The sequence below is a fragment of the Erpetoichthys calabaricus genome, chromosome 8 (genome assembly GCF_900747795.2).
Source record: "Erpetoichthys calabaricus chromosome 8, fErpCal1.3, whole genome shotgun sequence".
Taxonomy (NCBI): Eukaryota; Metazoa; Chordata; class Cladistia; order Polypteriformes; family Polypteridae; genus Erpetoichthys; species Erpetoichthys calabaricus.
The window spans coordinates 137,184,619-137,211,243 of record NC_041401.2 but is presented as its reverse complement, the minus strand read 5'-3'; the positions used below and the strand labels follow the sequence as shown (position 1 = coordinate 137,211,243).

Sequence of the window (26,625 nt, the reverse complement as noted above, 5' to 3'; positions counted from 1 at the left end):
CCATTGTTCTTTGGTTAGCTTAATTTCTAAATGGAAAATTCAAATTTTTTTGCTAATTCAGCTTATTTAAATATGAATGCATGATGGTCCACAATGCTTGTTCAGCCAATATATAAATAACCTGTTCTTATAAATACATCAATAATGATGCAAGAATATAACGTCCTTATATAAAAAGTATCAACCTAATTGTGTTAAATAAAAAAAAAGAATATTTATTAATAATTCAATATGCTTATTACAGAGAAAATCTGAAAAAGTATTAAAACTTGATGACAAAGCATCTGTCTAATAATATTAAAACCAATATGGAAGATTTTAAACTTTACAGCTGACAATGTATATTTTCTATATGGCTGATCCAAACTATTCTTACAGTACAGTACTCATTTTAAAAATATATATTACCAGAAAAAAACTATTCCTAAGACATCTGCAAAAGTAGTATGAAATTAAGTTTTTGTTAAAGTGGAAAATGTTAAAAGGGGTGACATAAACAAACAAACAAACAAAAAAGATGATACTGTATACACAAAATGAATTGTTTGTTTATACTTTTTATGTCGAAAATAATCCCAAACACTTCACTATTGTTATTCTGATTATTTCAATAAACAGGATAACATTTAAGGTCTATGGATGCAAAATAATATAAATAAAAAGTAACATTCAGGTTTTGAAGGTTGTATAAAAGATCTCACATAGTATAAACCAATATTGTTTATTTACCATTTGGCTGCTGTGAGCTGCATTTCAATGGATTTGTCCCTTTGCATCATCCTTACAAAAACCTGAGACAACAGCTCCCCATCCACCAACACTAAAACAAAAAGAATAAGCACGTAATGAGATAGCTATTCTACACACTAACAATAAACAGCCGCAACAACAATGGAAAAGATAAAAAAACATGCTTAAAAAGAACCTTTAATTTAGAGACATTTTGAGCAGATTATGTATTAAAACTTAGATCGGTGAGCATTAATTAGCTTGAATTAGAAGTTTTTAAATAGTTTTATACAACTATAGAGAAGAAATTAATGTTAGGTTCTATGCAATTTATGCAATCAATTTTCAAATTATATTATTATGAATAGGAATAACTGTTCAAACATAAAAGGATAAATAAATATTAAAAAGCATCAATTCCTTCTAACCATGCTTTGTAAAAGTGTATTCACAAAGCAATCTTTAGTTACAAAAAAGTTGCTGATGAGATTTTCACATTTTCTAAAAGAGTTCACACTGAATGTCATACATATGAACATGCACACACATATAGAGCTGTGTACAATTCTTAGGCACTTGTGAAAAAAGCTGTAAACCGGGAATGCTTTCAACAATAATGGCATAGATAACTCTTAAAGTGCAGTAAACAGAAAAAATTATTTGTTATGTTCACCATTTGCCTTAAAAGCAGCAGCAATTACCTTACATATACTCTGAAGGTAATTGGGTGATAGGTTGTTACATGAGCTTGAAGAACTTCACATTTTCCACTGCAGACTTTGGCTGTCTTACAATCCCAGACTGGGTCGATGATGTTGAACTCTCTGTGGGGGCAATACCATCTGTTGCAGGATTCTCTGCTCCTCTTTTTGCTGCAGATAGTAATTTAAGATTTGTCTGTGCATTTGATATAACTAATGCTGCAGAATGAAGTCGGGGGCAATCAGATGTCTCCCTGATAATACTGCATATGCTGGATAGGAATCTGCCTGCATTTCTCAACAGTAAGGGGACCATCAATTTTGATCAAATCACTAACTGTTTATGGAAATATACCTCTAAACCTCCAAGGAACCGCTGTTGTGCTTTACTGTTGCCAGTAGACATTCGACAATGTACCGTTCTCCAGTCCTTAGGCAAACAAACTGACTACTGTTAGAGCCAAAAATTTCAATGTTTGCGTCATCAGTCCAAAGCATCTGTTGCTATTTTGCATGCACAGGATGACTGGTTTCATTTTATTTCCACATTAGCTTTTTGGTCACAATTCTTCAACGAAGACACTTGTGATAAGACTTTTCCACACTGTAAAAAGGTGAACCAGGGATCCATTTCGGAGCTGATAACAATGCTGGACATCTTTTTTGAAGGGAAGGAAGCTCAAAATATTTTTCATTCATTGCACTCAGTTTCCATAGCCAAACACTGGATTTCTGTTTCTTCACCTTGCCCATTTGTTTATGCTTCTACAGGGGAGCTTCGAAAAAAACATCTGAATACACCAGGCTGATGTGATATATCTTCCTCGAAGAAATCTTCATGATGCAGATGACCATCTTGTGTCTTATAATTCACATGTTTAACCACCACATCTACAGCAAACCCAGCTTTTTAGTACAGTTATCTCTTGACAAGTTTTACTCCCTTTACACAGTTGTTGCTGTTTCAGTTATTCACCTTGGTTCAACCTACATATTATATCATTGACCATTAGCACCCGTTTGTTAAATTTGCTTAATTAAGCACTTAGCTATATGTCTACAAAGATCTCTCAAATGGATAGTGATTTATCACTATGGTAATTTCTGTCTTTAAAAACATTTAAATATCTTATTGCATTGTTTCATTTTTTGCACAATGAAAAGTTTGCAACTCTAAAATATGCTCTTTTATATTAAGACATTACTTAAAAATGTAAATAACCATCTCTGGCAAATAGTTTTTCTGAATTATCTAAAGTGCCTAAGAATTTTTCATCCAATACTATATTTACACAATAATATAAATAAATAAATTTTTAAAAAAACACACACTTAAATATATATACACACATTTTAAAATACATACCTCGATCAGCCATAACATTAAAATCATTGACAGGTGAATTCAGTAACACTGATTATCTCACAATGGCACGTGCCAAGGGTTGGGATATATTAGGCAGCAAGAGAACAGTCAGTTCTTGAAGAAGCACTCAACCAACCACTGCTCTATGCACAATCTCTACAAACTCAGCTACAGCAAGCTATAACTCCTTCAGAGTTGTATCTTGCTGATCTCTTTTACTAGTCTTTTTGCATGATCATTCAATTTTTGTGCTCTAGAAAGATTTACAAATTTGCCATACTGCTTCCATTTCTTAATGAGTGAAATAACTGTACTCCAAGGGATATTCAGTGACATAGATATTTTCTTGTATCCATACCCCGCCTTGTGCTTTTTAATGACCTTGTCACAGGGTTACATTAAGTGTTCTTTTATCTTAATTTTCTAGGCCATAACACTAATCCACCACAAGCGGAATGTGCCAAATAGGGAGCATTTATTCTACAATCACTTGAAACCCCTTGATTGCCAACTAATTATGTGATGTCTGAAACCAAATGGCTGCACCAGTGATGATTTAGGTGTATCATATTAAAAGGTAAATATTTTCATGATCATTTAATTTGCTTTTTTGATTTTTAATGTAGACCACATTGCAGAAATATGTTTAATTTTGACATTAAATAGTATTATTCTGTTGATCAAGTTCAAATAAGTCAAATTAAATATACTGTGATGTAATGACATATAAAAATATAGGCACATTTTATATATACATATAGATGTGACAATGTGTGTGAGTGTGTGTGTAGATCGATAGATGTGTGGTTCACAGACTTGGACAACAGACAGGGAAGCAAGTCCAGGTTTCCAAAAAAGTCAGGTTTATTGTTATGAAGACAGGAATAACCAAAGGCATTTTCAAATGGGAACTTTAGCATACACAAATGCAGCAAGCAAGGGGTGACGTTAATGTCATCCTGTATTAGGTTCCTTCCTTCCTCAGAGAGAAGACAGAAAGTGAGCCCAGGTCAGCAGCCGGTTTTAAATGTTCCCTGCATCAACTACTGTGCGACAGACATGTTAGGCAGGAAGCCTGCAAACTTGTAGCTGACCCGGCAGCATATTTTTTATATCTCTCTATTATAAAAAAAAAAAAAAAAATCTTGGAAGACTTGGAAGGAGACAATATGTGATTTTCTCAGAGACACTTTAACTTCCCGTGAGACAAGGCAGTGAGACAAAATTACAGCTACTGCACAGGCTTTTAAATGATTGACACGCAGCGCGACAGCAGCTGATCCGACCACATCTTCTTAGCATGCGTTCAGCCCCCACTTCATAACGCGAGCAGCAGAGACGTGAAGTTCCTAGCACACAGCGCGCCCCGGTACGGGGGTGGGGGTAGGTGAGCGAAGTATATATAAAACACACACACACAGTGCTCCCCATGTTTGGAACAAAGACACATATTTCCACGATGTATCCCTCTGCTCCACAGTTTAAAATTATGAATCAAATAATTCAGACATGATTAAAGTGCACATTGTACACATTAAGTTAAGAATATCTGCACATGTTTTGGTTACAACAAACAGAAATAAAAAAAAAATTTATACCTGGATCTCCCCCCTTTTCAGGGCACCATAGAGTTTGAGACATAGCAATGGAAGGTACGTATATTAAAGCAGTCATATTCAGTACTTTGTTGCACACACCAAGCATACAATTACTGCTTGATGTCTGTGATTCATAGACATCACTAGGTACCGAGTATCTTTTCTGGTGATATTCTGCCAAGCTTCTAATAAAGCAATCTTCAGCTCTAGCTTGTTTCATGGGCTTGTCCCCTTACAGTTTCTCTTCAGTATATGGAAGGCATGCTCAACTGGATTTAAATCGGGAGATTTTGTCTCCACGCTTTGCTCTTGCCATCAACTCTTATACAGGTCCATCTTTGTCTTGTCCTTCCACAATACCTTTTTTCAGAATTCTGCAGGATCTTTTAAGTAATTTTTCACAAACTGCAATCTGGCCATACTGTGTTTATAGCTAACTAGTAGTATGCATCTTGAAGTGTGGCCTATTTCTGTTCATGAAGTCTTCTGTGGATAGTAGTCTCTGAAACATACACATCAGCACATGAAGTCTGTTTATGATCTGTTGGACAGCCGTTTGGAGCTTTTTCTTTACCATAGTGAGGATTCATCTGTCATCAGTAGTGGAGGTCTTCCTTGGCCTGCCATTCCTTTTGCAATTTTTAAGCTCACTGGTGTGTTCTTTCGTCTTAATGATATTCTAGACAGTTGGTTTAGGTAATTCTAAGTTTTTACCAATGTCTCTAGTGTTTTATTCTTGTTTTTCAGCCATAGCGGCTTCTCTGACTTTCACTGGCACAGTTCTTGTCCTCCTACTAAACAATGGCAACTATATACTCCAAAGGAATTCTTTGGGTAGAAGGAAGCCTAGGCATCTTATGCCTGCACTAATGAAGCAGTGAAACACACCTGAGTAATCACTTTAATGCCAATTGTCCCAAAAATTATGGTGCCCTCAAATGGTATAACTAAAATGTATGCAAATATCCTTAAATTAAAGTCTGCGATATGCATTTTACTCACATAAATAAGGACATTTAAAGTGCTTGCCCATTCTTAAATGAAAAGTAAACCCTAAGATGTACAATATGGGAGGATAATCAAAAGGCTATAATACAATAGTTCTCAAATTCAGACTTTGAGCAGAGTAGCTCAGAAACACCTGAACAATGTTTTAGGTTTTTGAGAAATGTGTTATGAATCTGAGGGACATTGTGTAAATGAAACTGAACACAACATTTACAACATTTTCTTGTCTTTAGAAACATTAAAACATTTTTAATTAATTAACTGTTAACTAAGTAAACTGATAAAAAGAAATCAAAATGAATAAAAAGAGGAATTATGTTTTGGTAGAAATAATTAAATTAATATTTTGATTGATACATGTCCTAAACCTGCATATGACAAGCATAACTCAAGATACATTTTTCATCAGACTTTTGTGCAATTACAGTAGAAAAGACACAACCGATAAAGCAAAAAACAAAAAAACTGTCTCTCAATAAGAAGACTTAGACTATAGACTTAACAAAAAAGCAAACACATTGAAAACTACAAACCAAGTTTGGAAATGCATGATTTAAATGCTAAGGGTGTGTTGCCTTTGGCCCTATGGCTAATAAAATGCAAGTCATTTTTAATACATATTTTATTAGTATAAAAATAAGTTATTTTATACATTATTGAATATCTATAAACACAAACGCATTTCTTGGAAATGGATGGCCCTGAAAGCACTTACACTTTAAGTTCACATTTATTAGTTTTATTACAAGTTCACTTTATCTTACTGTAGCAGTTTAACATTTCTGATAATAATTCTTAAGCAAGTTATGTTTGAGCTTAGCAAACTACTTACCATTTACTAGCGTTATTGAGACCTGAGGATTTTCATAGGCCAAGACTGAGAAGAATTTCAGTGCCTGCATTTGCACCTGGAGAGTCAATAAAATTTTATGGTTTCAGAAATGTAACTTTTATTATCCTAGAACATTAAGTACTGCCATAGAGGAACCCACCCTATAAAAATGACTAGAGTGGATTATGGAAAGAAAATATTAGAAAACAAAACAGATGTACAGATAAGGAAGTGGGGGGCTAATGAGTAGAAGGGATTTAGGGATTGGAATATAATATATCCCATATGGCAATACTTTCTCAAAGATTTACACGACTAGCATGGCTTCTAAATCAATTTAAAATTATTGTAGTTTGATGGAGAAATACAATAAATGTTTTTACTATAATATAAAAGTTAAAATTTGCTCAACCTGACAATTAAAAGTGAATGAATCAACACTAGAATTACTAAAGCCAAGGAAAAACTCGTAAATCCGGCCCTCCTTAAATCCCTTTGCAACTCTCCATCAGCGTCTTTTGTCTTGTAAATGTGTCGATAAGCACAAGCAGCCCGCTATCCCATCCCTGCAGAAAGGGCAAAAAGTTTCCCCAGCTCATGACTTGATTATCTGGGAGCGAGCTACCTAAGTTGTATAGGGTAAATAATTTCAGGTGTGTTCCGTGTCTACAACAATCTATGTAAACACATCATTAAAACAGAAATTTTTTTCATGTATTACTAATAAATGACAAAATGTAGACATGGACTGTATAATGTGTGAAGGCTGAAGTCCAAATATCAAATAAACACTTTCACAAAAGGTACAAGGATAATACGACAGCTTCCGTGGTGCAGCTGGAAAGGTGTGAAGGGATTTAAGGTGGGCCGGAATTATGAGTTTTTTCGTAGGCTCTGGTAATTTTAGTATTAAAGGGACCAATATGAAAAAGGATAACACACTATGTTTTGGATATAGACTCTGACAGCATATTTTATTTTCCATTTGTCTTATTACCTTCCTACAATTTATAATACATTGTAAATCTCTACATCCTTTTACAATATTCAGATTTTGTTAATAAAAGTTATTAACACACTTGTATGCATTCAAATATTCAGTCACATATACTTCAAATGCTTTTTTGTATAAACTGAGAAAATTGTTTTTTTAGGTGACACAATACGAAAAATGTAAAAGGATGTTCATAGAGTAAGGCATATTACATTGCTGAACTAAAATGTGGTCAACAGTAATTTAATAAACTTGGTATGATTAGCCACAATTTTCTGCTCACCTTATATGAGGATGAGTTCAAAAGATGTGCAATGTTCTGGATGGCGCCATGGTTATAAAGAATTGTTTGATGCTCTGAGGTCTAAAAGAAAAGATGTCACTTTTAATGTATTAACAACATGTGTTTATAGACAAAAAAAGTAATGAATACATACTACAATGTAACAATTTTCTTAAACCTGCTCAATTCCGTTCAGGTTTGTGACTATTTCTTTAAACAATGAAAATGTAATAGAACCATTGCTAGTAATCTGTCATAATTTCATTCAAATTATTATTAACGCTGGGCTAACAGTTAAATTCATTTCCACGGGGAGGGCACAAAATGTACTGTAATGTATGTGATCTTAGTAAATAAAAATCAGCTGATTCTAATATCATTTTAGACAGCTGCAGCACAGCTGTTAATCACAGAAGATATTTCCCCTCCCCACCACACTAACAGTACTTTCAGACAATAAATTATTCAGCAGAATTCTGCTAAGAAATGTTACTGGAGCTCCTTTATATCAACAGCCATATATCTGCATAATGCCTCACTGTAACTGTCACAGCTAAGTCAGAAGTTTTCTTTCTATATAAGAAAGTGTGTGTCTGTATTTATCTGTCTCTAATTTTTATGGTAGTTTCATTTTAATGGAGAGAGACAAAATATCAAACAAAAATCCAGGAAAAAAACACATTACATAAAAGTGATAAATTGATTTGCATGTCATTGAGTGAAATAAGTATTTGATCCCCTACAACTCAGCCAGAATTCTCCTGATCTCAACTCGTTTTGTGTATAAAGCACACCTGTCCACAGAATCAATTTCTTCCATTCCAACCTCTCCACCACCATGGTCAAGACTAAAGAGCTGTCAAAGGAAGTCAGGGACAAGATTGTAGACCTGCACAAGGCAATGGGCTACAGGACCATCAGCAAGAAGCTTGGTGAGAAGGTGACAACTGTTGGTGTGATTATTCGGAAATGGAAGAAATATAAAATGATCATCAATCATCCTCGGTCTGGAGCGCCATGTAAGATCTTGCCTCATGGGGTGAGGATGATCGTGAGAAAGGTGAGGGATCAGCCCAAAACTACACAGAAGGAGCTTGTTAACGATCTGAAGGCAGTTGGGACCACAGTCACCGAGAACACCATTGGTACCGCACTACGCCGTAATGGATTGAAATCTTGCAGCACCCACAAGGTCCCCCTGCTCAAGAAAGCACATGTACAGGCCTGTGAGGATTCAGAGGTTCACTGGCAAACTCAAGATCAAGCATGTCTTTAAAACCCTACGAACAGTCCTTACCATTTAATGAACAGAACATTAGTGCTCAGCCTGAAAGGAAACTTGGTTTAATAAATGTTTTAGTAATCATTTCAGTAAACAACTGTCTAATTTAGATTAGCCTGGGATTGGAACATGCAAAGACATATTAGAGAGCAGTAATCCTTTCAGAGATGCAACCAGCAATCAAACTGGGTCTGCTACAGTGGTGTAACTCACTGTACTAACTACACACTGAAAGAGTGTTTGTATAAATTCAAAAGGCACCAGTATACTGACAAAATCATGGCTCACTGGAGTCAACAGTCAATAATTTCCAAGAACAACTGAAAAGTGTTAATTATCACAAGATACTTTATCATCTGAAGTTTTCTGGCACTAACGTATATACAGTGGAACCTCGAGATACGATCACCTCTGTATACGAGAAATTCAAAATACGAGGAAAGTATGAGCGAAAATTTGTGATCTAAATGCGAGCATTGGCTCGCGTAACGAGCCAGGCTGTGGGTATAGCTCTCAGCTTAGCGAGGGGGCGTGGTAGCAGTTGCGAGCCACGATCTGCGGTGTCTGCGTTTCTCACTTAAGTGCACAGGTGGGAAACTGCCCACATCCATGATTGTTCCTGTGGCTGATGGGCTGCAGCTGCCATGTCCTCCCTGCATACATAGAGAAGCGCGAGCCGGTTAATAGAGAGAGAGAGAGAGAGAGAGAGAGAGAGAGAGAGAGAGAGAGAGAGAGAGAGAGAGAGAGAGAGAGAGAGAGAGAGAGAGAGAGAGAGAGAGAGAGAGAGAGAGAGAGAGAGAGAGAGAGAGAGAGAGAGAGAGAGAGAGAGAGAGAGAGAGAGAGAGAGAGAGAGAGAGAGAGAGAGAGAGAGAGAGAGAGAGAGAGAGAGAGAGAGAGACTCGCGTGTAGCTGAACAGGCGAGCCAAACAGCTGAAGCAGGACGGTGTACAGAAGGTCAGCTGCATTAAGAGTGTCTCGCCTGATGCAGAGCCCGCAGGTGAGACGCTAACAGAGAACAAGCACCGGGGATTGTCGTCTATATTTTAAAGACTGCATACTTTTGACGTTTTAACCTCGTGTTAAAGGATTGTTATTCTTGTGTATTTTAAACCTCCACTTCACAACTGTTTTAAGGATTATTTATTTAAACATTTATTGAATGCTCTACTGCACTTTGGACACCTGTTTTGATTCTTTTAATAATCAGTTATATTATTTACCAGTGTTATTTATTAAAGGTAGACTACAGTATATATAATTTATCAGTGTTATTTGTTAGGAAAATTGATTTTTATGTTAATATATTTGGGGTGCGGAACGGATTAACTGGATTTCTATTATTTTCAATGGGGAAGTTTGTTCTAGATACGAGAAATTCGCTATACAAGCTCAGTGCTGGAACGAATTAAACTCGTATCTAGAGGTTCCACTGTACCAGTATCTCTGCTAGAAGAAAAGAGGTGCAAAAACATGCAAAAAGAAAGTATAAATCTAAGTAACAGCTGTAGGTTTTCCCGCATTAGGTACAAGGACATATTGCTTAGACTGCCAACATTTTAATGGGGTGTCATCTAAAACTGTTAAATTATTTTTCTTGATAAAGAAAATATATAATTAGGTAACATATAAGCCAACATGTCTGTTTTTAAAAGTTTAGTAGCTTATTAAATTTGCCATTAATGTATGATGAAGGAAGACACAAGAGAGAATCTGCTTTTGTGTCACCAGTAACTACAGAAGTCAGGTATACTTTATAAGTGCTGAATAAAAATCATGAAGATTCATTATACCCATTATCGTTGCACCACTTTGCAACAACATTTGGTCCTATTTTATTCCATATTCTTCTGAGTTGTACTTTTACTCTAAATAGCTCTGAAGTCTGATTTCTTGTTCCTTTTTTCCAAAGTCCTCTGTGACTAGATATTTCACTTTTAGCACATTTTAATTGGTTGTTCAATTTTTTTCTCCCCAAATCCCTTTGTCTTATCACTGTCTTAACTGTTCCACGTATGTTTGAATTATTCAGAGTTTGACTGGTTTTTCCACCACTTCCCAACTTCCTTACAGGTGATCTATAAAGCCCCAGCAAAGTCTGACTGGAAAAACTGTTGCAGAATTACATAATGCTAATAACAACACACATTATGCTATTAAATGTAATTAATAATACAGTAACCATTGTTAATACTACTAATAATAATAATAGTAGTAGATTCTTCAATTTGCTTATTCTGATTCTGGGTTTTTGGAGCATCTTCTTCTTTCGGCTGCTCCTGTTAAGGGTTGCCACATCGGATCATTTTCTTCCATATCGTCCTGTCTTCTGCATCTTGCTCTGTTACACCCACCACCTGCATGTCCTCTCTCACCACATCCATAAACCTTCGCTTAGGCCTTCCTCTTTTCCTCTTGCCTGGCAGCTCTATTCTTAACATTCTTTTCCCAATATACTCAGCATCTCTCCTCTGCACATGACCAAACCAACACAATCTCGCCTCTCTCACTTTGTCTCCAAACCGCCCAACCTGAGCTGACTCTCTAACATCTACATTTCTAATCCTATCCATCCTCGTCACACCAAGTGCAAATCTTAGCATCTTTAACTCTGCCACCTCCAGCTCTGTCTCCTGCTTTCTTGTCAGTGCCACTGTCTCTAACCGATATAACATAGCTGGTCTCACTATCATCCTGTAGACCTTCCCTTTCACTCTTGCTGATACCCGTCTGTCACAAATTACTCCTGACACTCTTCTCCACCCATTCCACCTTGCCTGCACTCTCTTTTTCACCTCTCTTCCACAACCCCCGTTACTCTGAATTGTTGATCCCAAGTATTTAAACTCACCCACCTTCGCCAACTCTACTCCCTGCATCCTCACCATTCCACTGACCTCCCTGTCATTTACTACATGTCTTGTTCCTTCTGACCTTCATTCCTCTCCTCTCCAGAGCATATCTCCACCTCTCCAGGGTCTCCTCAGCCTGCTCCCTACTCTCACTACAGATCACAATGTCATCAGCAAACATTGTAGTCCATGGGGACTCCTGTCTAATCTCGTCTGTCAACCTGTCCATTACTATTGCAAATAAGAAAGGGCTCAGAGCCGATCCCTGATGTAATCCCACCTCCACCTTGAATGCATCAGTCACTCCTACCATAGACCTCACCACAGTCACACATCCCTCGTACATATCCTGTGTAACGCTTACATACTTCTCTGCCACTCTGGACTTAATCATACAATACCACAGCTCCTCTCGAGGCACCCTATCATATGCTTTCTCCAGGTCAACAAAGATGCAATGCAACTCCTACTGGCCTTCTCTATACTTCCCCATCAACACCCTCAGAGCAAACATTGGATCTGTGGTACTCTTTCTTGGCATGAAACTATACTGCTGCTCACTAATCATCACCTCCCTTCTTAACCTAGCTTCCACTACTCTTTCCCATAACTTCATTCTGTGGCTCATCAACTTATCCCCCTAAAATTACAAAATACTGCTACTAAGTCAATAAATAACAGCAATAAATAACATTTGTTAATTTTCCACTGCTTATCCAGGACCATGTCACAAGGGCATGTATTAGTAGTGAGGCCCACATACTGTATCCCTTTACCCAGCCACACTTACCAATTCATACTATGGGAGCCCAAGGCATTCCAAGGCTATCTGGGAGATGTAATCCTAGAGCCCAGTCACCTTGCAGAAAAAGCTCATTTCGACCACTTGTACTGTAACTCTGACCTCGTCCTTTCAATCATGACTCAAAGCTCATGACCTTAGAGAAGGTTAGGAACGTAGATCGACAAGTACATCGAGAGGTTTGGCACTATCTGGCTCAGCTCCTTCTTTTCCACAACAGATTGGTATAGTGAATCTCTCCTGTTGTCTCGATCATTACTTATTTGGGCAATAAGGTCGCCGAACAGAACTATGGAGTTCCCAGCTGAACCTTCTCCATGATCCCCTCTAAGGAACTACAAGAAGGCATGGTACTCTAACCTGCCATTTGGTACATAAGCTCATACAGCAGTCACAGCCCTCTGCAACTTTCAGTACAGAGGCTGCCCACTCATTCTCCTGGGCAAATTCCAACATGGCATTGACCAGGCAATGGCTCAGCGAGAAGTCCAGTCCTGCCAAAAACCTTTCTCCCTGGTCAACTCCAGAGTAAAGGAGAGTCTAGCCTCTTTCAAGAGGTCTGGTTTCAGAATCAAGCAAGTGGGTGGACATGAGCCCAACTATATAGTGTATAGTTGGTAGCACTCTGCCTCACACATCAACTCCGGTACCACCCTCCAAAGAGAGGTGACATTTTGCATTCCAAGAGACAGTTTGTGTGTCTGGGTTTTAATCTACCAAGACCTCTGTCTTCGTACTGCAGCCCATGTCACAATGGACCCGACCCCTACTTCTCCTACAGGCTCAGTTGCCAGGAAAGTATTCAGACCACTTCACTTTTTCCACATTTTGTTATGTTGTAGCTTTATGCTATAATCACTTAAACAAATTTCTTCCAACATCAACCAATACTTAATAAACCCCAGTATGACAGAGCAAAAATGTGATTTTTCTGTAAATGTATTAAAAATTAAAAAACTGAAAGTACATTTGAATTCTGCCTTGGGCACATGCAATTCAATTATCATCATTTAGATGTTTCGACACATTGTTTGGAGTCCACCAGTGACAAATTCAATTTACTGAACATGGTTAGGAAAGGCACACACTTCTCTAAATCAGATCACACTGTTGATAATGTGTATTATAGCAAAAACTAAGCCATGAGGTTGGAGGAATTGCCTGGATAGTTTAGAGACAAGATTGTGTTGGGGTACAGATCTGGGGAAGACTACAGAAAAATGTCTACAGCAATGAAGGTTCTAAAGAGCACAGTTGCCTCCATAATTCTTAAACTAAAGAAGTTTCGAACAACCACTACACTACCTACAGCTGACAGCCCAGACATTGGAGGAGAAGGGCCTTAGTTAGACAGATGACCAAGAACCTGATGGCCACTGTGAATAAGCTCCAGAGAACCTGTGTGGAGAAGGGAGAAACTTGCAGAAGAGAACCACCACTGCAACACACCACAGATCTGACTTTTATGGCAGAATGGCCAGACAGAAGCCTATCATTAAGTAAAAGACACATGAAAGTCCACTTGGAGATTGGGAAAAAAAGGCATGTAAAGGACTCTCACACCATAAACAACTTGATTCTCTGGTCTGGTGAAACCAAGATTGAACTGTATGGCCTCAACTCTTAAGTGACTTTGTCTGGGGGAAACCAGGCACTGGTTACCATCTACACAATACTATTCCGACACTGAAGCATGGTAGAGGCAAAATCATGCTGTGAGGTTATATGTTGGTAGCAGTGACTGGAAGATTAGTCAGGATTGAAGAAAAATTGAACAAAAAGTCTTTGATAGGTCCCACCTATAGTCTGGATTTGAAACAAATTGAACATCTTGGGACAGAACTGAAAACGGCTGTCCAATGACAGTCCCCATTCTTCTTGGCACAGCTTAAAATAATCTATAGAAAAGAATGGCAGAAAATCCCCAAATCCAGGTGTGTAAAGCTGACAAAAGTACTACAAAAAAGTACTGTACAAAGGGTCTGAATACTTGTGTCAATGTAATATTTCAGTTTTTTGTTTTTTTTTCAATTTGCAAAAACATACAACATTTCTAAAATCCAGTTTTCACTTTGTAATTCTGGGATAATGAGTTTTGCTTGATGGGGCAACAATTAATTAAAAAATTTTAGCATAAGAATGCAACATAACAAAATGTGAATAAAAGTGAAGGTGAATGAATGCTTTCCAAATGCAAAATATGTATATACAGTTAGGTCCATAAATATTTGGACAGAGACAACTTTTTCTAATTTTGGTTCTGTACATTACCACAATGCATTTTAAATGAAACAACTCAGATGCAGTTTAAGTGCAGACTTTCAACTTTAATTCAGTGGGGTGAACAAAACGATTGCATAAAAATGTGAGGCAACTAAAGCATTTTTTGAACACAATCCCTTCATTTCAGGGGCTCAAAAGTAATTGGACAATTGACTCAAAGGCTATTTCATGGGCAGGTGTGGGCAAGTCCGTCATTATGTCATTATCAATTAAGCAGATAAAAGGTCTGGAGTTGATTTGAGGTGTGGTGCTTGCATGTGGAAGATTTTTGCTGTGAAAAGACAACATGCGGTCAAAGGAGCTCTCCATGCAGGTGAAAGAAGCCATCCTTAAGCTGCGAAAACAGAAAAAACCCATCCGAGAAATTGCTACAATATTACGAGTGGCAAAATCTACAGTTTGGTACATCCTGAGAAAGAAAGCAAGCACTGGTGAACTCAGCAAAGCAAAAAGACCTGGACGTCCACGGAAGACAACAATGGTGGATGATTGCAGAATCATTTCCATGGTGAAGAGAAACCCCTTCACAACAGCCAACCAAGTGAACAACACTCTCCAGGGGGTAGGCGTATTTCATGATACAGATGGACAATGACCCAAAACATACAGCCAAAGCACCCATGAGTTTATTAATGCAAAGAAGTGGAAAATTCTTGAATGGCCAAGTCAGTCACCTGATCTTAACCCAATTGAGCATGCATTTCACTTGTTGAAGACTAAACTTCAGACAGAAAGGCCCACAAACAAACAGCAACTGAAAGCCGCTGCAGTAAAGGCCTGGCAGACCATTAAAAAGGAGGAAACCCAGCATCTAGTGATGTCCATGAGTTCAAGACTTCAGGCTGTCACTGCCAGCAAAGGGTTTTCAACCAAGTATTAGAAATGAACATTTTATTTCCAGTTATTTAATTTGTCCAATTACTTTTGTGCCCCTGAAATGAAGGGATTGTGTTAAAAAAAATGCTTTAGTTGCCTCACACTTTTATGCAATCGTTTTGTTTACCCCACTGAATTAAAGCTGAAAGTCTGCACTTCAACTGCATCTGAGTTGTTTCATTTAAAATTCATTGTGGTAATGTACAGAACCAAAATTAGAAAAAAAGTTCTCTATCCAAATATTTATGGACCTAACTGTATAGTATATAATTATGCACATATACACATACCCACAAAGAAATACAGTAATCCCTCACCTATCGCGGGGGTTACGTTCCAGAGCCCCCCCGCGATAGGTGAAATCCGCGAAGTAGCGACCTATATTTATTTTATTATTTATACATATTTTAAGGCTTTATAAACCTTTCCCACACTCTTATAAACCTTTCTCACTCTCTTGTTAACCTTTCCCACACTCTTATAAACACTTCCTATGCTCTTAAACACTTTCTACATTCTTAAACACCTCAGACCAACACTGCACACTGCCTGCACGCAGCGATCAGACGTCAATGTGTCTGCACTCGCTTTGTGAAGGGGGGCAGCTGAACTCACGCTGAGCAGAAATGGACTTTGTGCTGCTTCTGCCAAAATGCCTGCTTGTCGCTCTGCTCGAGGAGTGTGTGTGTGTGTGTGTGGGTGTGTGAGAGCTGAACGCACCTTCGCTCAAACCCCCCCCCCCCCCCCCCCCCCCGGAAGCGCAGTTCGCATTGTCAAGGGGGTGGGGAGCTGAATGAACGCTAAGGAGAAGTGGACTTTGTGCTGGGTTTGTGCTGCTTGTCGCTCTGCGTGTCAATAATTTAAAAGCCTGTACAATCAGGCTTTTAGGTGTACATCACCAATTTTCCTGTCTCACTGTCTTGTCTTGCGTGAAGTTAAAATGTTTTATAATAGTGAGATGTTACTCATATCCTTAGCCCGACATCCACGTATCATATGTGTTAACAAAGTGTGTTTTATAAGTTTACATGTGTTTAAAGCATGTGGGATGGGTATTTTAAGGCTTAAACTAAAAAAATGTTTATTTATATGGTCTTTCTATATCACGGATTTTCTCCTGTTGCTGATGGGTCTGGAACATAACTTCCGCGATAGGCGGGCAATCACTTGTATTTAAAAATCCGCGAAGTCGTGAATCCGCGAAAAGTGAACCGCGAAGTAGCGAGGGATTACTGTAGTAATTAAGCAATTTTGTTTTTCCCATGGACTAGATATAGATAACACAGTTCTAATGAAAGTATATTCAGGAACAGAGAAATGGATAGAATATTAAGGATGTACATTACCAATTTAAACTGAACAAATAATTTAAATCTCCCTACTAAATAATTGTGACAGATCATGTCAGACATGATGAGTAATAAATGAACAATGCATGAAGAGAACCCTTTCTCACTATTAAAATTCACTGTGCTAATCTCCAATTTTGTCACAAAAAAATGAACATTTATATGAAGTTGGATTTTTTTGGGTCTCTGAACCTTGAGACTGATTCATTACTGAAAGCCAGTTTTCCTCAATTTGTCTGCAAGCAGCCAAGAATTTCCTGCCAGTGAGAAAGTAAATCAATGACACATTGCTTTATATTTATATGTACTTACATACGGTATGTATGAATGTGTGTAAAACAAAGAATTTCTTACTTGAAACCAAAAAAACAGATTCTGGAGTAGATCAACTAATTAGTTTCCTGATTTCATTAATCTGTAACACTACAGTATATGAAAAAACATTAAAAAATACGTTGAAGCAGCAGAAATACATAATACTGTTTGGGTGCATCTGTAAATGTAAAATGTACTAGTCAGGAAGGGAAGTATTAAAAAAAGTATTACATTTCACAATTATATAACCAATGAAAAGTTTTCATTTTTAACACACAGTATGTGGACATATTAAGATTTGATCATTTAAACATTATATTTGGATACAGCTGAATTGACAGGGGAAAAAGACAATGGAATTTTATAATAATTAAAATAATTTAATGAAAAATAAATAGATATGTCATTTCCATTTGTGGAAAAAAAAGTACACCCTTGGCTCTGATAGCTGGTATTGTCCTCTTTCTTCGGCTGAAACATCCTCAAGTAGGCATTTCCTATAACTATCTAGCATTCTCTGACATCAAATGGTAGAAACATTACCCCATTCCTCAATGCAGAATTTTTCAATTGTGCAATTATTGATGGATATCTTGTATGAACAGCCCATTTCAAATCACCTGCCAAAGCATCTTGTTAGGATTCAGGTCTGTTGATTAACTTTTCAATTTCAGAATACTCAATTTCTTTTTTTAAACCACCTTCTGGTTGATTTACTGGTATATTTAAAGTCATTGCTTTGCTACAAGGTTCACTTTCAGTTGAACGTTTATCTTGTGACAGATGGTCTCACATTATACTCGAGCATCCTCAGGTGCAATGAAGAATTCATAGTGGAATACTTTATAATGGTGAGCAGCTGAGGCCCTAATACAGCAAAGCAGCCCCAAAGACTAACTTTTCAACCACCATGTTCTGCAGTTCGTATCAAGTTTTTCTGGTCAAATGCTGTCTTTGGTTTTCACCGAACACATCTTCTGGTACAGTGGTCAAATAACTCTCTTTTCGCCTGTCTGTCCATAGCACATTGTTCCAGAAGTCCACGTCTTTGCCAAGGTGTTCACGGGTAAACTGCAGTCTTACCGTGATGATCTTTCAGGACATTAGCTTTCTTCCTGGCATGCCTCCAATGAAGACCTAATTTGTGTAGCCTCTCTCTAATGGCAAACTCATGCATTTTCATATCTACAGTTACCAGTCAGTCACATGACGAAATTCTGGGTTTTTTAGAGACTTCTTTCATCATCATCATCATATGTTCTTCTCTTGGGCTGAACTTGCAGGGGCAGCTGGCCTGGACATGTTGGTAGTTCCTTGAAATTAATTAATTTTTTTTAATTAGGTAGTTCCGCCGCCGCCGAGAGTGGCAGCCTTTTCAGCAGCTCCGTGTATGACTGTATGTGTATGTGTACTTTTCTACTTTTATTTTTCTATTTTTATTTATTGATCACTCCTATCACTTTATTTTATGTGGATTTGTTCCCTGGACACACTTACTTTTACAACGTGGGCATGGATTTTTACACGCCAAGACTCGTCTATTCAAGTACTCAACTTCAAGCGCTGAGAACAAATGCCAGTATCGGTGTGGTTCCCTATTTACCCGACGAGGTAAGAAGGCAGTATCATGGCAGCAGAGCTGGCACTAAGCTAAAAATGAAGCGGCTTGCGAGAAAGTGCCGTTTTAAGCCTTCGGTGCCTTCTGTGATTCTGGGGAATGTGAACTCAATCTCAAATAAGATCGACGAACTGGCTGCACTGGTGAAAAATGTCAGAACCTACAGAGAATGCAGTTTGTTGTGTTTTTGCAAAACGTGGCTAACTAACACCATCCCAGATGCTAACGTGGAGCTACCCGGGTGGAGCTACCCGGGTTTAGCACAGTTAGAGCGGACAGAGATGCAAGTACCTGTGGGAAGCACAAAGGAGGAGGACTCACTCTCTATGTTAATACACGGTGGTGTAACTCTGGACATGTTAACGTCAAAGTCTCCACTTGCTGCAGGGACATCAAACTGTTGGCCGTAAGTTTGCATCCCTATTACTTGCCCAGGGAGTTTGGACACGTCATTGTTGTCATCGTGTACATCCCTCCTCGGGCGGACGTGGAGACAGCGAGTGACATCATCCATTCTGCTGTTGCTAAGTTACAAATGCAGCACCCTGAGGCGCTTGTGCTAATCGCTGGAGACTTTAACCATGTGACGCTGGACAAAACATTACCTGCCTTCTCCCAATATGTGGACTGTAACACCCGGGGAAATAAGACTATTGATTTACAGTATGCAAACGTTAAAGACGCATACAGCGCCACCCCGCTGCCTGCGCTTGGGAAAGTAGATCATAACCTGGTTCTGTTTCAGCCTCACTACAAACCAAAAGTGAGGGTCCTACCTACAACCACACGATCATTCAGGAAGTGGACCCCGGAGGCTGAGAATGCTCTGAGAGAACATTTTGGAACTACAGAGTGGGATATCCTGCAGGGATCACATAGTGAGAACATTGAGGAAGTTGTTGACTGCACTACTGACTACATCAACTTCTGTATGGACATTGTAGTTCCAGTAAGAACTGTACGCTGCTATGCTAACAACAAGCCATGGATTACAAGTGACATCAAGGGCCTTTTGAACCAGAAGAAAAGGGCTTTTAAAAACGGTGATCAGCATGAGCTCAAGCGTATGCAGAAGGAACTCCGAGTCCAGCTCATGGCGGCGAAGGAGCAGTACAGGAGAAAGCTGGAGCAGAAGTTGCAGAATAACAGCATGAAGGAAGTGTGGGATGGGATGAAGATCATCACTGGCTGCAGCTCGAAGTGGGGTACCACCATCGAGAGAGACGTGAAGAGAGCAAACCAAATGAACAACTTCTTTAACAGGTTTGACCACCCTAACCCACTCTCACTCTCACCTCGGAGTACTGCACTCTCCACACATCCTTCTGCTGATACCAGCATAGGAGAGACATCCCCACCCATAATTACAGCGCAAGTGAGCAGAGAGCTGAGGAGACTTTGTGCCAGCAAAGCAGCAGGTCCAGATGGAGTATCGCCACGACTGCTGAAGGTCTGTGCATCGGAGCTGGGGGGTCCTCTACAGCGCATCTTCAACCTGAGCCTGGAACAGGGGTGAGTCCTGAGGCTTTGGAAAACATCTTGCATCACCCCAGTCCCAAAGGTATCACGTCCTAGTGAGCTGAATGACTTCCGGCCTGTTGCTCTGACATCACATGTGATGAAGACCATGGAGAGGCTGCTGCTTCACCACCTGAGGCCACAGGTTCAACACGCCCTCGACCCTCTGCAGTTTGCATATCAGGAGAAGGTGGGAGCGGAGGATGCCATCATCTATATGCTACATCGATCCCTCTCTCACTTGGACAGAGGCAGTGGTGCTGTAAGAATTATGTTTCTAGACTTCTCTAGCGCCTTCAACACAATCCAACCTCTGCTCCTTAGGGACAAGCTGACAGAGATGGGAGTAGATTCATACCTGGTGGCATGGATCGTGGACTATCTTAAAGACAGACCTCAGTATGTGTGTCTTGGGAACTGCACGTCTGACATTGTGGTCAGCAACACAGGAGCGCCACAAGGGACTGTACTTTCTCCGATCCTGTTCAGCCTATATACATCGGACTTCCAACACAACTCGGAGTCCTGCCACATGCAAAAGTTCACTGATGACACTGCTATCGTGGGCTGCATCAGGAGTGGGCAGGAGGAGGAGTATAGGGACCTAATCAATGAGTTTGTTAAATGGTGCGACTCAAACCACCTACACCTGAACACCAGCAAAACCAAGGAGCTGGTGGTGGATTTTAGGAGGCCCAGACCCCTCATGGACCCCCGTGATCATCAGAGGTGACTGTGTGCAGATGGTGCAGACCTATAAATACCTGGGAGTGCAGCTGGATGATAAATTGGACTGGACTGCCAATACTGATGCTCTGTGTAAGAAAGGACAGAGCCGGTTATACTTTCTTAGAAGGCTGGCGTCCTTCAACATCTGCAATAAGATGCTGCAGATGTTCTATCAGACGGTTGTGGCGAGCGCCCTCTTCTACGCGGTGGTGTGCTGGGGAGGCAGCATTAAGAAGAAAGACGCCTCACACCTGGACAAACTGGTGAGGAAGGCAGGCTCTATTGTTGGCATGGAGCTAGACAGTTTGACATCTGTGTTAGAGCGACGGGCGCTCAGCAGGCTCCTATCAATTATGGAAAATCCACTGCATCCACTAAACAGTGTCATCTCCAGACAGAGGAGCAGCTTCAGCGACAGACTGCTGTCACTGTCCTGCTCCACTGACAGACTGAGGAAATCGTTCCTCCCCCAAACTATTCTTCAATTCCACCCGGGGGGGGGTAAACGTTAACATTATATAAAGTTATTGTCTGTTTTTTACCTGCATTATTATCAATCTTTAATTTAATATTGTTTTTTGTATCAGTAAGGTGCTGCTGGAGTATGTGAATTTCCTCTTGGGATTAATAAAGTATCTATCTATCTATCTATCTATCTATCTATCTATCTATCTAAATCTTCTCCACTTGCAAAATGATGTTCTGAACAATGTAATTGCTGATTTCAAAATGTTAATAGATCTTTTTAAATTCCTTCCTGAACTCAAAGGCATGTATAACGTTCTCCATGAAATTTTTCTTAAAACATGAATGGAAAGATTGTTACGCACACTAGCCACTTTATTAGGTACACCTTGCTAGTACTGGGTTCAACTCCCTTTTGCCTTCAGAACTGCTGTAATTCTTCAGAACTGCTGTAATTGTTCATGCCATGGATTCAACAAGTAGCTGGAAACATTCCTCAGAGATTTTGGTTCATATTAACAAGACAGCATCACACAAGCGCTGCAGATTTGTTTTGATGATGCTATTCTCCCGTACCATTACATACCAAAGGTGCTTTATTGGATTGAGATCTGGTGTGTGTGGAGGTCACTCTCTGTAAACCCTAGTGATGGTTGTGATTGAAAATCCCAGTAGATCAGCAGTTTCTGAAATACTCAGACCAGCCCTTCTGGCACCACCACCAACAATCACTTAAATCACGTTTCTTCTCCATTCTGATGCTCGGTTTGAACTTCAGCAGGATATCTTGACAATGTCTACATGCCTAAATATACCGAGTTGCTGCCATGTGATTGCCTGATTAGGTATTGCGCTAACAAGCAGCTGAAAAAGATAGATAGATAGATACTTTACTAATCCCAAGGGGAAATTCACAAAAAAAAGCGTTACCTAATAAAGTGGCAGTTGAGTATGTATTTTTTCATTCCGGCTTTTGATGCTGTCACAGTCATAAATATATGGAGATCAATTTCAGATAAAAACTGTCATTCTTGTCACATTTCAAATCTGGGATTTCAACGTTTAAAAGTAAATAACAGATGTTCAAGTTTTTTAAGGTTCTATGTTAAGTCTCATATGGCTAGCAGAATACCACATATTAAAGCGGTTTAAATCCTAACTTACCTAAAGGGCCTAAAATTATGACTTTTTGCTGGATACACTTTGCCTAAAAGATCAGGGGCCTCATGTATAAACAATGTGTACGCACAAAAATGTTGCATATGCTCATTTCCATGCCCACACCAAGTCAACTCAAGTTGGGGAGCATGCACTGGTATAGTGCATTGCCGCACCCACTACACAACGAAACAACTTGAGATCCCGGTTAGCAAACCCCCCAGGCAGTCACGCAGTCCAGTCCCACCCTCCGGAAATGACCCTCTATCTGCCGCAGCCAGGTGTTATGTGGGTGACCCCTTGGCCTGGTTCAGCCACTCGGGGCCCCAACAATGAGGATCTCATGAGCTGGATCACCCTCGGGCGAAACGCGCCACATGGCCGTAATGCCATAACTGACGCTCCCTCACAATTCAGGTAATGTGCCTCATTCGGGACTCCATGAGCAACCCACTCATTCGACACGAAGTCAAACCAACGGTACCCAAGGATTTTCCGGAGAGACAGTACCAAAGGAGTCCAGTCTTTGTCTCAGGTCACTGGATAGCATCCATGTCTCGCAACCATATAGCAAGACAGGAAACACCACGACTCTAAAGACTTGGACCTTCGTCCTTTTGCATAGATATCAGGAGCGCCACACGCCCCCTTTCCAGTGACCTCATGATCCCCCATGCTCTCCCCAATCCGTCTACTGACTTCATAGGAAGAGTCACCAGAGACATGAATGTCACAGCCAAGGTAGGTAAACCTCTCAACAAGGTCGACACTCTCTCCGCCGGACACGTCAAGATGTATAAAAAACTAAACTTGGAGTAATGCTACACACATTTTCACAGCAGACTCAAACCATGCGTATGCATAATTCTGCTCTGTTTTGTAAAAAAAATAAAATAAATAAAAAAATCAAAGCAGTGCTACGGTTTTCTTTGTGGTTTCCATTTCTTTTTAAGATTCGCACCCATGACACACCCTTTATTAAATATGCAGTTAATTTTGGCATGTTGCATACAAATTTAAGGTACTTGATTGTATTCAATCTGTAACAATATAATGCTGCATGAAATGGCTAACTACTTCAACTACCATGACTACTTTAGCATTGTTAGAAGACATCGCAAACAGAAGAATTAGAAGAGAGTGCATATTCAGAGATCATTCTGATTTCTTATCCCATGATGATGATTGCTTTCTATGTTGATTTAGACTGCCAAGAGCGATCCTGTGTGCTGAACTGGGGCCAGCAGTACAAAGGCAGACTTTGAGGAATTGTGCTCTACTTGTTCCTTTGCAAGCTCTGTTCCTCCTCAGGTTTTTAGCCACAGGAGCTTTTCAATGTGAACTGGCTGACCAATCGCATATTTCTTACAGAAGTGTTCGGAACAAACTTGAAAATGGTGCTGTGTGTGATGGCTGGCTTCTCGGTAAGATAATACATTTAATATTACCTCTTTGGTCAAAATTGAAAGTTTTATGCATGATGTAACCATATAACATGATTACTTAGGTGACAGCAGGTATCCCCTGAGCAATATTATAATGACCTCCACTCCCAGGCTTGGGTAATGGTAGAACATACTATAGGGCAGCTTAAGGGCCGTTGGTGCTGCATGGATAAAACTGGTGGATTACAGCTCTACAGTCCACAGAAAGTATGTTGCACTGTGCAAGCATGTAGGGTGCTGCATAATGTGGTACGCAATTGTGGCTTGCCTGTACCTTAAGAGATGTGGTATGATGAACCTGACCCACCAAATGATCTGCCAAATCAGACATTGTTACAACTTCATTTGAATGCAATTATCAGAATGTAAAAACAGGTAATCAAATGCAGCATTTATTATTTAAACTAGTTCATTTAATTTGTGGACAATATCACATAGTAGAGCATTTATTTCCCTAACTCCTTTCTCCATATCTGTTACAGCATCTACTATTGCATTTTGAGACTTCAGAACAGCAACTGCCAGCACACGGCCAGATGTTCACTGGTGGTTTCCGAGGGAGGGGTGTGTGCACAGCAGCAGCGCCATCATCACCTGGAGTTGCATTCCAGGCACGGGGGTCACCATTTGTAACATTGTCTGAAACAGAATAAACAGTAATATTGCATTTGCTGCCTGCTTGTTTGTTTTATTAAATATGCAAATTACTCAAATGAGTAAGGACAATGGTAAGTGAAAAAAAATTTAAACTCCCCCCGCACACTGGTAAAATGATGGTTATAAGTGTGTCACCAATAATTACTGCAGCTCACTGCTCAAACGGTGTGAGCCCCAGAATTCTGCTACCTCCTCCAGTGGTGTTGACACTCATACGGTGGGCTCGACTCTCCTATTCCAGTTGACTTTGATATCTGATCACTTCTTTTTTCATTTTGGGAATCGTGAGACTTTTTGAACTTGAACTTGAACTTTTGAGAGCCTTCAGCAGTCTGTGCCACTCTACCAGTTTCCTTTTGTTGCCTATACCACTGCTTAAGCCACCAAATAGTATATTTTTCCTTGCCTCAACTTCACTGAGCAGGACTTCAATTTCACAATCGAGGAAATTCTCTTTTTTACACATGCTTTTGCCATTGTCTTTTAATAAAACACAGAAAGGATGGGGATATTTATATTGATTTGCACATTTAAATAGGTACAATTCTGGGAGGAGTCAAATGCAGAGCTGTAGGTTGCATGCATGTGTATTAAAATTCACACTGATTGGGAATTATAAAGGGAAAGGGTGTAGAACTTTGCTTATGCACAGATTTATGCATCTGAATTTTTTTGTACATACTCGCATTTCCAGTTTTGTCCATACACCATGCTTTATTCTGAATTCTACGCAAGGCATTATACACGAGGCCCCAGATGTGTGCCATGAAGGAATGCAAAAATTAGACCTGAGGCACCTTTAGCTGCAGTGAACATTAACTATAAAGACACACAGAGCTGGACATGCTTATTTAAACTCATCATGTCCTAACAATCACTGTTGATGAACTATGAAATGCTCTGTAGCTATTCAGCAAATGTCAGGGTTACTTTAGCCACATTTGAATAAGTTAATTTTAATCAAAAGTTTGCACTGCACACTTCCCTGTTTCTGAACATAGTGATCAAATTTCAAATGAATATTTTTAGCAGTTTCTGCGTTATTAATTCCATAAAGACAGACAGGCAGAGTCTTTAACATATTACTTTAAAGTAAGTGTTACCTTGCAACAATGTGAGAAGATCTGACAAATATATTCTTGTGTGCGTTGTGATCTGCTTAATAAACACATGAGGTGAGGAATCACTGCTGCATCCTGCATAAACAGAACAGTATTAATAACACAATAAATAACTGCTAAATAAAACATTCTGCATAGATCAAAATTTTTTTAGCTTAAAAGATGTGCCACATTTAAATTCTAACAGAAATCAAAGGGCATGCTATAAACAAATAGCAGCAGCAACCTGGTGTTCCCTGGGAAAGTAGGAAGAACTACCTAATTTCTATAAAGGACGTTTCTTAAAGTGAACCATCCAAAAGGAATTAAATAAATTGAATTTATTTATTTCAGGGCTCAGAATCCTGAGAATAGAACTGCATTTAAAATTCACTGCAATATAAAGGAATCTCAAAAGATACTCCCAGGTGTTTCATATGTCAATGGTACTTAAAGTGTTTCAGACTAAGGAGAAATTTGCTAATATCAAAGATACAGTGGACCACCAAGAATCACTTTACCATAATGCCAAATTAAAATGACCACATTTATTTTATTAAAGGTAATTCCGTAAAAAATGCTACAATACAAATTCATTGTTGCTTGATTTGTATTTGAAAGCCTCAGATTTGAGGTAGTGGCCTATAATAACTCCTCTATCATGACAA

At 39.2% G+C, this 26,625-nt stretch overlaps 1 protein-coding gene across 1 annotated transcript in view; it reads right to left on the bottom strand.

The window, feature by feature from the left end:
* armc8 (armadillo repeat containing 8) overlaps nt 1–26,625 on the bottom strand; it is a 207,029-nt gene that overhangs the window by 135,148 nt on the left and 45,256 nt on the right. Inside the window, 4 exon segments of the mRNA XM_051931260.1 lie at nt 730–820; nt 6,235–6,310; nt 7,512–7,592; nt 25,961–26,053. Of these exon segments, the coding sequence (XP_051787220.1) occupies nt 730–820; nt 6,235–6,310; nt 7,512–7,592; nt 25,961–26,053 (341 nt within the window).